The sequence below is a fragment of the Salvia hispanica genome, chromosome 2, assembly GCF_023119035.1.
Source record: "Salvia hispanica cultivar TCC Black 2014 chromosome 2, UniMelb_Shisp_WGS_1.0, whole genome shotgun sequence".
Classification (NCBI taxonomy): domain Eukaryota; kingdom Viridiplantae; phylum Streptophyta; class Magnoliopsida; order Lamiales; family Lamiaceae; genus Salvia; species Salvia hispanica.
Window position 1 is genome coordinate 25,046,867 of NC_062966.1, and position 11,678 is coordinate 25,058,544.

An 11,678-nucleotide genomic window follows, 5' to 3' on the forward strand; every position below is an offset into this window, starting at 1 on the left:
TAACAAAATTACTCAATTTTATTTTATTTTTTCTAATAATTTTGTTTAAAAAAATGTGACCAGATTTGAGACATGTTCGATAAGAACTTCAGCTGGAATAGCAAAATTGGTAGGCTCGGGTTTGAGTTTATCGGGAGCAATGGTGTTCGCGTTTGTAAAAGGGCCTCTAGTTAGGTTGATGAAATGCTCAGATTCAATGAATTCTAAGGATTCCAATGAAAAATGGGTGCAGGGTTGCATGCTTATGCTTCTAGCCAACTTTATTTGGGCATCATGGTTTGTCATGCAGGTTAATTTAATTAATTAATTTCACCTATATTAAATTAATGTTATTGTTTGCTTTAATTATTTTCTAATTAATTTAATTTTTTGTGTGATTAGGCACCTCTAGTGAAGCAGTATCCATCGAAATTTCGACTGATAATGTTGCAGTGCTTTTTTAGCTGCACACAATCATCAATTTGGGCAATGGCTATGGAGAGGGACATAGCAAAGTGGCGAGTTAAATGGGATCTCAATCTTTTCTCTGTCGCATATTGTGTATGTCTTCGTAAACCCACTTTATTTTGTTTTTAATCATTTAATATTGAAATTAAATCGGACCATCGCACCAAAAATAGAATAACTAATAACATATGTATATATGATCATTTTAATTTACAAGGAAAAATATTTGATTTATGTCGTATAGTATTTTTTTCGTACTCCTTTTGTAAAAATTATATAAATAGTTGAAGTGGAAAAAAAGTAGTAAGAGAATCAATTATGTAGCTAAGACTCTCCTCTACACAATTGTGTCACTTGTTTTACTCTTTCTCTTCATTTTAACTATTTATTATCATTTTTTCAAAACGAGTACAGAAAATGAAATGACTCAATTGTCGCGAAAACGAGGGAGTACTAATTTTTAAATATGCACGTGTTGAAATATTTCAGTTTATGTTACTATTCCTGAACAAGGTGTTTCAAAAGTTGACCACATTTCACTGTGTCATTTCCACTTTCAACATGGCACAAGTACCATTCAATCATATAACTCAAATAAATACTTATTCTATACAATAGAAAAAATGGGTGCAGGGAATAGTAGTGAATGGAATAAGCTTCTGGCTGCAGCTGTGGGCTGTGGAGAAGAAAGGGCCATTTTATGCAGCTGCATTCACTCCTTTGATTCTCATCTTCACAGCTCTCTTCTCTCTTTTATTATGGAATGAGATGCTCTATCTTGGAAGGTTCATATACATATGATATTTATATAGAGTAAAAGCCAAATGTGGTCCCTAACATATGGCCGTTTTATCAATTTGGTCCTTAACATTATCATTTTGATTATTTTGTCCCTCACAAATAAACTCGGATCTGAATCGGTCCTCACTTAACAGAACCATCAAAAAATAGAGAGTGATTGCAATTTGACTATATTAAATTAGTAATGGTAATTAATTATACCTAATTATAATTCTTAATTCCTATTAAATTACAAATTATTCATTTCATTTTGTAACTGATACTATCTTTTTTTCAATTTTGCTAATAGGAAAAGAATTATAATTAGGTATAATTAATTACCATTAGTAATTTAATATAGTCAAATTGCGGTCACTCGTCTATTTTTTGACGGTTCTGTTAAGTGAGGACCGATTCGGGTCCGAGTTTATTTGTGAGGGACCAAATAATCAAAAAGATAATATTAAGGACCAAATTGATAAAACGGCCATATGTTAGGGACCACATTTGGCCTTTACTAATTTATATATTTCCAACAATTCTTCTTAATTAATTTGTACTCTTATATATGATTTAATTTTTTTGCAGTTTTTGTGGAGCGATATTGCTGATAGGGGGATTGTATTGCGTCATTTGGGGGAAGAATAAGGAAACCCAAATCAAAGAAAATCAAGAAAAAGTTGATGCAAAAGAGGAAATGGTGGTGTAGGGCACTAATATATCATGTTGATGTGATGTGCATTTGCCCCATTTTTGTTGATGTTTAATAGCAGTATGTTTTAAAAACCGGACCGATGGACGAACCGGCATAGCTACTGGTTCATGGTTCAACTGGTCCAACCGGTCAAATCACTAGTCGAGCAGAATACTGTAGCAACACAAATAATATATATTTAATGACACATATATTAAAAAATAATTAAAACCATGTCAATAATAATAATAATAAATATTATAATGCATAAATCTGAGGTATTCATAACATGTAGTGTCAATAATCCTACAATATATGAAGAAAAGTCACTCCTATATAATAATATTAAGTGAATGATAAAAAATAAAATTGTAAAAAATTATTAATATTTAGTGAATAATAAATATAATTAAATCTATTAGTATACATTAAGTATTAAAAATATTAAATTGTTTATAACAATTATATTATTAAACACGAATAAATTGTGTTTATAATAATAATTTAAGTACCTAAAACTTTACGAAAAGAAGTATTTTCTAATTATCAGCATATTTTTACTAAATAAACATTGTTATCTAAACATAAGGCAGGTTTCAATTTAAAAAGAATAAAAGCATAAAAAACACATCCTAACTAAATGAGAGAAAAATTAGCATGTGTATAGGGGAATATTATGCGTAGTAAGGACTGATTCATATCTTGGAAGTAATTATAAAAGGAGTACCTCAATCAAAACTCATGCGCAATTGCCCATTCAAATTTAAGTTGAAATTTTAAAACCGGTTTGACCGGCTACCGGTTTCTGGTCAAATCGGGCGGGTTGAACGGTTCAAAACGGTCTGATGGCCAACGGTTTTAATGGTCTAACCGGACCGGACATGGTATCGGTTCGCGGCCCAATCGGTTGAACCAGCTGGTCACGTCTGGTTTTTAAAACACTGTAGCACCCTTCCCCTCATAGTATATAATTTCTCTCCTATATATAATGGTGTTTCGGTATTTCTTGATTATTATAGGATTTTTATATATTTATTTCTGTTTTTTTCATCAAAACTAAGAGCCAAATTAAACTACTGCTATTTTGATTATGGTCTTGATAAAATTCCATAGGTAAAACTAGGGGTGTTGAAACGGGTAGCGAGTATTGGGTACCCGCACACCCGACCTGATACCCGTCGGATAGCGGGTACTCGATACGACGGAAACGGATAACGGGTCGAGATCGAGTAATCATATTTTTGGTTTTGCGGGTATCGGGTATAACGCTCGGAATACCCGATAATCCCGAAAATTACCCAATTTTAAATTAGTATTTTGTATAACTTTTAATATTAATATAATTTTTGAATTATCCCGGCCAATAACTCAGATTTCAACATATAATTCTTTTGTCTTTTTTCCCCTATTATGAGTAAAACGTGTTGTTCAACATACAAATACCAATACTCATATTATATACTCCATTCAGTAGCATATGTATTCTATTAATATATACAGTAGCATATGTTACACACACATGCATTATACACACCTACAGCGGTACATACATATACTTATTAACTCCCTCCGTTCTGAATAATTCGTCTTACTTTGACCCGGCACGGGAATTGTAATAAAAAGTAGGTCGAAAAAGTTAGTGGAATGTGGGTCCTACCTTTATATATAAGTTTTATAATAAAATGTGAGTAGGAATGAGTTAGTGGAATATGAGGTCCACTACCAAAAATGGTAAAAGTGAAATGAGACAAATTATGTGGGACGGACCGAAATGGAAAACTATGATGAATTATCCGGGACGGTAGGAGTAAATTATAGATCTTCAATGTCTAATGATTTGTGGACTTCTTCGTGTTTTTTAGGATTGCAACAAATATTAATATTATTACTGATGATGATCAACAAGTTGATGATAATGCAAATAATAATAATAAAATAAAATAAAATAATTTCAAAACAAAAAACAAAAAATCGGGTCGGGTCGGGTACCCGCCGTGTCGGGTGCGGGATACCCGATTCGGGTATCGGGTAATACCCGGCACAGTGCTGGGCGGGTATCGGGACAACAATTTCGTCCGAAATCGGGTGTGGGTACCCGAGGGTACCCGTTTCGACATATGACTCAAGTGTTGATTCGGGCTACGCCGACGATAGCCATGCTTTGGACTTGGATGGACGTCCTATGTTTGAAGTCACGTTGACTCATTCAAACTACAACAGAAAATTCGTCATACTTTACGGGTTTTGGAGACGCCATATCCCGATGGGTGCATTGCGGGCGCCGGTCTACTTCCTCACGGCGGAGAACACTTGGACTCTTATCCTCAAGCAAAACGACAACAAAATCTGGGTTAAACATGGGTGGAAAGGCTTCCAACGTGGAAATGGACTTAGTTGAGGATCGCCTTCAATTCACTCTCGTTGATCCAATAGAGGTCACCTTCTACGTGTGGATTGAAAAGGCTTAGTTGTATTGTTGTACGTCATTGTATTTTCCGTGAACGGTATATGTTTGTCGTTTTTGGATGGTGTCGTGTGTTAGTGTTGGAGCTTATGTTGATTATGCGTAGCTATGTTTAAGTTTTCATGTTTTAGGGTATGTATCTAGACTACGGCCCGTTCGGTTTGTGCTTCCAACCAATTTTTAGTAGTTGATGGTTGACATGATCTGCGACTTGTATCTATTGGGTACTCGGATATAACTTTTGTTATCAAGTTGTCCAACTTAGCGGCACGCGATGCAGTTGAATGTTACTAGTTCACCCTTGTTTACGCATAACATTACATAGTCTTCCTACGTACAACATAAACTAAAATAGTCAAACTAACATGCCGATTACAAATCCACATAGAATTAAACCACTCCCATGAATAAAAGTTGAACCGTGTCAGTCGTGGACTTACTGTGGGTGCCACGTGCCAAGCAGTGTTCACATCGGGACGAAAGTTTGGTAGCAACAGTTTGTTTGTTTTGATTTTGTGATGTGGCTACAAACGTCGATGTGCTTCCATCATAGGCATATTGTTGGTTTGAACCTTGCTCGTCAAACCATTAGAAGGATTCCGGGTGATCAACATTTAGCGGACACTTGCAGTAGTACCTTCCCGGAAAGTTGGCTGTAAGGCCCGCCCGCCGCAATGTCATCTTGTCGTGCCCACATGCACAAACGGGTGTATACCTTCCGAATTCCATTTTGTGGGTCTTTTGAGGGAGTGGTGTAAACTGCATCCAATAATTTCAGAGTTTGTTATTGCACAAATTCCGTTCATAAGTACTTCTTCTACAAAAACAGTATGTCAATTTTACATATTGAAAATAACAATGTCTTAAATGACTACGACGTTCGGAAGGATAACATCAAGCACCTTTGAAATTTTGCCACATAGCGTTGGCCAACTCATCCCTAAACTGAGTCCACTCAGTCGAAGGTTCCATGTAGTGCACAAACTCCATTGCATCGGCGTCGACCGGGATAGAGTTGTAATCCACGTTCATATCGACTTGAGCTTTGATAGGGTCGTTGGGCATTTCTCTTCGTATGAAATTGTGTAGTAGAAAACATGCCATGATCAAATGTATCTATGTTTTGATCGGATAATAGGATGCTCAACGTAGAATGCCCCACCGCATCTTCAAAACAACAAAAGCTCGCTCTATAAAATTTCAAGCTTTAGTGTGTCGCATGTTGAACAACTCTTTTGGGTTCTGCGGAGCCACGTTGCCATGAGTCCATTCTTTCAAATGATAACGTACTCCCTTGTACGGAGTCAAAAAACCGTTACTATTTGCATACCCATTGTCACCTAGATAATAATTTCCCGCGAGGTTGTCATGGTGTAAATAACATATGTAAGGAATAGCAGCAAAAATTGGCCTTATGGGTGTGGAAGGAAGTAGCAACCAACCTTGAGGGACCTTTAACCCTCCTTCTTGTAGTACGGCATCGCGTAAAACTCGCGAATCACCGGGAGAACCCTCCCAACCAGGAAGTACATACACAAACTGCATATTCCTATCGCACACGACCAACGTATTCGTTGCAATCTGACCCTTACGGTTCCGATACCGTGGCTTGTCTGTATTGCTCACAAGCACGTTTATATGAGTATCGTCTAGTGCCCCCAGACATCCCTACCACATAAACATTTCTCAGGTTTGAAATATATAAGATCAAACATTTGCACCCAAGCAACCCACAAATTCTAATGTAAACAACTACAACACCCACCTTGAACCATTTCCATCTATAGTCCACACAGTCGACAGACACCGCCTCTCGTTTTGAGAGCAAGACTTCGTGCAGACTAAGTATTGCAGCCAATACTTTGTTGACGTAATGCGACACAGTGGACCCAGACCTCCAGAACTGGAACTTCACAACACGATTCTTTTGATGAAGGGCCAACACACTCACGAACATCGCCACTTGTTCTTGGACAGGAACACATTTTCCCGTTTTCAAACCGCAATGCTCGGACAGTATACGACAAAGACGGCCGAAGGTATTTCGGTCCATCCTAAGATTAGCAATGCAATCATAATCTGTGACATTAACCAACCGATCTAGATGCTTCACTTGCAAATTCATTTTTTTAACACGCGTGCTCTAAAAACACGCGTCTCCTAAGGCAAATCTTACATTACAGGCCATATACCTATGAACTAGGGTTGTGGTCTCAACCCCCATCCGATGGATCAGATCCTCTAACATTATGAACAACCGTTTGGTGGATAGACGACGTTTCTCATCTATTCCAACCAAGAATGAGGAAATGTTTAATTACAAAACGTAGACACTCTACACCTACCAAACGAAAACCCTAACAACACAAAAACGGAGAAGATCGAAAAAATGAAATACGACTGACCTTTCACACACTGTCAAATGGTACTCTTCTGGAAGACTACGGGTACACTCGCTGATTGAAGTACACCGTTGCCGGAAACAACTACACAAAGCACAAGTAGAAGCAGTTACACAATTAAAATGCATCAGATATAAGTTTAAAGAATGAACCAAATTTATTAATCGACCGGCACAGTAACCTTGATGCGTCGACGTCGATGAAACAGGGGTATTATCGTCGGTAGCCGCTCTTGACTTTACGAAAAAGGGAAGGTGTCGGTAGAGTGTGGAAGAAGAGAGAAGATGTTTGTGGAAAATGAAAGCGACTTGTGAGGTTTGGGGGGGATCCGAAAATTTCAAGGACAGAACGGTAAATTACACCCAATGATACTGTAGAGGTCCGAATTCGCAATATTGACTCCGGACCAAGAATTAAAAAACGAGAAAGTCGAACCCAACAGTGCGGGCCCTCCGTCTACTCTAGGGCTTTGCAGTTTTGGCTGGGGAATACCAAATGACCCGATGTCAACATATTTGGCCAGATTTGAGGCTAATTAGCAATCACCGAACATGCCCTAATACTATATTCCAATACTTATTTGTGTGGAAAATTTAAAATTATACTCCATGATTTGTATCTTTTTAAATTTACAACATAAAACATTATATTTTAATTATTTAGTTAGGTTTAGCCATTTTCGTCTTAATTATACACTTTATAATTTTAATTTCCCGAAGTTCCTATAATATTTTATTCTTGTAGTAAATAAAAACATAATAAAAAAAAGGGTAAACTGCCTCTAAAATCGTCAACTTTCACAAAAGGCTGGTATTTCCCGTGAACTTTAAAAGTTGCACGAAAAATCACAAACTTTGTCGGGTTGTGCAAATTTCCCGAGTGACCCGACCCTGAAATTTTCCGGCCTTAACTTATCTTATGTGGCAGCCGGGCTAAAAATTTTTTACTAAAAAATCGCATATTTCAATACATATTTTTCTGGAGGAAAAAAATTAGGATTTCTATCTTCACCAAACGAGAAATCGAGGTGATCTCTGTGAAAAATCGCACTAATCTACATCGAGAGAACATCACCGGAGAACATCACCATCCGAAAATCACCATCCAGACAATTTCGACAAAAACGAGGTTAGATTTCTTGAAAGTCAGATTCGATTTAGGGTTTATTTCGAATTGCATTGATTCGATTTAGGGTTTATTTCGAATTGCATTGATTCTACTTTTACGGAAATCGATTTAGGGTTCTATTTCGAATTGTGGGTTCAAATCGATTTGGGATTCTATTCGAAATGTGAGTTCAAATCGATTTAAGGTTATATTCAGTTTGTCACCTAACTGAAATCGATGTAAGGTTTTATTCGATTTATATGTTTATTCTTGTTCTTGCATTTATTCTTGTAACCATGGAGGAGGCACATTATTAGTGATTTAATTGGATTTGGTGCATCTAATGTGTGCGATATGTATTTTTAATAAGGTAATTCATGCCAAATTGCCAATTATACATACTTGCTCGACTTTACCATTAGATTAATCATGCACTCATATTTCTAGACAAAACATGATGCAGTTTTTCAAACACTTGATTTTTAAATTTCATTACAGACGCTTACGCTTGTGTTGTCTGATTTTATTGAGCTTGAGAATCATTTTTTCTCTCTTGTTTGTGTTTTTTGTTTTGTGGTTATCATTTGTGTGTGTGTAGGATGTCCATATCGTCGTGTAATATGAGCCATGGGAGTTGGCCAAGGCCAGAAGTCGTGGTTTGTAATCATGAAATTGAAGCTCAAGTTGTAACATCGAAGACAGATGCAAATCTTGGACGACGTTTCTATCGGTGCTATATTTGGAAGGAGGGTGACTGCAAGTTCTTCCGCTGGATTGATCCATCTTTGTCACCGAATCAAGAGAACTATATGCAAAAATTGAAAGTGGAGAAGGACAACATGCAAAAAGAATTGCAAGCGAGAGTTGCTATGCATGATATGCTAACAGAGAAAGTCCGTTCCAAAGAGGTTGAATTGGAATCACTCCAAATAGTGGCTGAAAATTTGCATCGACAGAACCGGAACTTGAAGTATGCCATTTTGTGTTTATGTGTTGTGGTGTGGCTTCTTATCTAGACTATAATAGTCCAGATTATGTAATAGTATAATGTATGTCACCTATGAAAATATGAGTATATCATAAGTTTATTAAAAATATATACCCTTAAAAATATTGAGGGTATTTTCCTCCAAAAAAACTTAGAATATATTAAAAAAGTACTTAAAATGATATTACTCCATAGTTGATGGACCTCAAATGATATTTTCAAAGTTCACGGACCTAAAATGATACTTTGGCAAAGTTCGTGGACCAAAAATGATGTTCCCTCTATTAATAATAGATTTGGGTGTTTTGTATTTTAAAATCTGATTTTAAAAATATAAAATTTAAAATCCATGTCATTGCACACATAAGCGTACACAACATCATCCACGTCAGACACTTATACACGTTAGCACTCTACTTAGCCGGAATACCCGACTCTGGAAATTTGCACACGGGAGCAAAGTTTGCAATTTTTCGTGCAACTTTTAAAGTTCACGGGAATTACCAGCCTTCTGTGAAAATTGACGATTTTAGAGGCAGTTTACCCTAAAAAAATTTGGAGTAACATTGCAAATTCAATGAAGATATCTTCCGAATTCGAAAATAGATCCTCTGCTGTGGTGGGAACACAGAGGCTGTTGTGCCTTAAACGACACTGTTTTTCACTTAATTCAACCTTACTCATTTTCTCCCAAAACGACACCGTATAAGAAAGGGGCCACTGTTCCTATCTCTTTCATTTCCATTTCCTTTAAAACGACCACGTCTAAGAGAAGGGGGCTGGAAAAATTTTATCCCCAAGCTAGTTGGTTTAAAACTTAAATTGGTAAAATCTTAAAACTTAAATTTAAGTTATAAACAAACTTAAATTTAAACTTAAACTTAAATTTAAATTTTAAATCCCCCAGTTTGTTTAAAACTTAAATTTAAATTTTATTTTTCCTTTAAATCTTAAATTGGTTAAAACGGTGCCGTACCTGCCTCTTTCTGCATATATAAACGAAGATATCTTCTAAATTCAATCCGAATAAGATATTTTAATTTCTCCCCCTTCTTGCGAATTCGCCAAAATATTCGTCTGGGTTTTCTTCTACCATCACAATTCAGATGGCTACGGCTGATTTTGAGCGGTTTATGCAGGTGGTGACCGATCTCGAAGAGACCGAAGCCCGCATTACGGTGCTGGATACCGAGAATCTAGCTATAAAGCGGCGCATCACCAGAGAGCAAGCGTCGCTGAAGACTAACGAGGGTCAACTGGCGGCGGCAAAAGAGAAGGAAAAACTACTCCAGGCGCAGAAGATTGGCCTCGTAGCCCAGTTAAAAAACCAGACGGTTTTTATTTCTGAAGCAAGAGAAGTGATCATCATTGAACGGGAGAGGAATCTTTCACTGCAGCTTATGACGAATAATCATCAAATACATGCAATGGCGGAGGAGAGGTTACTTCGAGTCCAACTACTCCCCCCCGCTCCCGCTGCCGGTCAAGCTCAGAATGGAACTCAAGAAAACCCATGGATACTTGATTAAGGTATTTAATTTGATAGTTGATTGTATTTTGTTATTCTGGTTTTTGAAAATGGGATCTTGGTGTAAAAGTTAATAATCAGTATTACCTTGGGTTAATAATAGATGGATTCTTGGTTTAAAAGTTAATAATAGGCCTTGCTCCTGTTTCTTGAAGCTTATCTTACTCTATTTAACTGTTACATTTTTGGTTGTGCAGGAATATTCTGTGCATTTGGGTTGGATACTGAAGATTCTTAGATTCTTTTGTTACAGAATTTCTTACTATTGATATGGTGATAGCTGAAAATTCTTGTAGCGCTGGTTCCAAATTACTCTTTTTGCGCATATTTCCTTGTCATTAGTATACTCTTCTTATTCACTCTGTTTATAGTTCTTGAAGCGATGGTGTATCTTGAAACCAGACTTTTATGCATTTGTTGATCCTTTTGAAGGTTGGCTGGATTGGTTTATGTCGGTTTTTGGTTTTCAAATATTGTGATTTTTTTACGAGATGAAATATTGCTTTGTGTCATCAATTTAGGTTAGCAAAAAACATAAAGGGAAGAATATGTGCCCTATATCAATTGATGGAACTATTTGAATGGGATATTAATGAACTTCTTTTAAAGTTGATCATTTGGATTTTAAATTACTTAATAATTTATTACTACTTATTTTCATTTCTGTATATTCCTAAAAATTGTCCATTTTCTATTTTTATCATTATTGGTGTGGATCTCATATTTTTCTAAATTTTTTTTTATATTTTAGTTATAAAACTAACACAGCTTTCGTCTCACTTAAGATATGACACATTTTTCTTTTTAGTTTGTCCCAAATAAGATGATATAATTCTAATTTTGAAAACTCTCTCTCTTTAATTAATATCACACAATCGTTTTTTTTTTCTTCTCAATTATAAATTCAACTTTGTTTCAATCTCTATTTAATATTTATATCAACTTTTTCTCTCAATTAAACACATTAGCTAACAACTCCTAAATTTCATCCTAGCTAATTACCATTTTAGACCATTCACCAAAATTAGACTAATTTCTAATTTGTGGATCCTACAATTTACTAACACTACTTCTCTTATTTTTTTTGTCTCACTAGTTGCACATTAAAACCTTCGTCATTCATAATTATGTTTATTTTTAATGGACAGAGATAGTATCATTTATATTTTATTTTTTAAATTAAAAATATTATAATTTGATCAAAAACTTATGATTTAGATGATTTGTACTCAATTAAGATATAAACTCTTAATCAATAGATTTATTTA

The 11,678-nt window shown here is 35.8% G+C and overlaps 2 protein-coding genes and 1 long non-coding RNA gene across 3 annotated transcripts; all 3 read left to right on the forward strand.

Moving 5' to 3' along the window:
* Nucleotides 1–88: 88 nt before the first annotated feature.
* LOC125203535 (WAT1-related protein At1g43650-like) lies at nt 89–2,110 on the forward strand. The gene is made up of 4 exons (XM_048101901.1): nt 89–289; nt 382–540; nt 1,066–1,232; nt 1,816–2,110. Exons 1-4 carry the CDS (start codon nt 140–142, stop codon nt 1,934–1,936), a joined length of 597 nt encoding a protein of 198 aa, XP_047957858.1. The 5' UTR covers nt 89–139; the 3' UTR covers nt 1,937–2,110.
* A 6,404-nt stretch (nt 2,111–8,514) lies between these two features.
* Nucleotides 8,515–8,910, forward strand: LOC125206568. Its single transcript, XM_048105812.1, has one exon. It carries the CDS (start codon nt 8,515–8,517, stop codon nt 8,908–8,910), a length of 396 nt encoding a protein of 131 aa, XP_047961769.1.
* A 1,011-nt stretch (nt 8,911–9,921) lies between these two features.
* On the forward strand, nt 9,922–10,841 carry LOC125203462. Its single transcript, XR_007173377.1, has 2 exons — nt 9,922–10,412; nt 10,608–10,841. It is a non-coding gene; the product is annotated as an uncharacterized LOC125203462 (long non-coding RNA).
* The last annotated feature ends 837 nt before the right edge of the window (nt 10,842–11,678 follow it).

Excerpts from the sequence above, each read along its gene's own strand:
- LOC125206568 (XM_048105812.1), top strand. The coding sequence starts at position 8,515 with ATGAGCCATGGGAGTTGGCCAAGGCCAGAAGTCGTGGTTTGTAATCAT.
- LOC125203535 (XM_048101901.1), top strand. The coding sequence starts at position 140 with ATGGTGTTCGCGTTTGTAAAAGGGCCTCTAGTTAGGTTGATGAAATGC. Across the intron at positions 290-381 it reads CATCATGGTTTGTCATGCAG|GCACCTCTAGTGAAGCAGTA; the intron begins GTTAATTTAATT and ends TTGTGTGATTAG. Across the intron at positions 541-1,065 it reads TTTTCTCTGTCGCATATTGT|AAAAAATGGGTGCAGGGAAT; the intron begins GTATGTCTTCGT and ends TCTATACAATAG.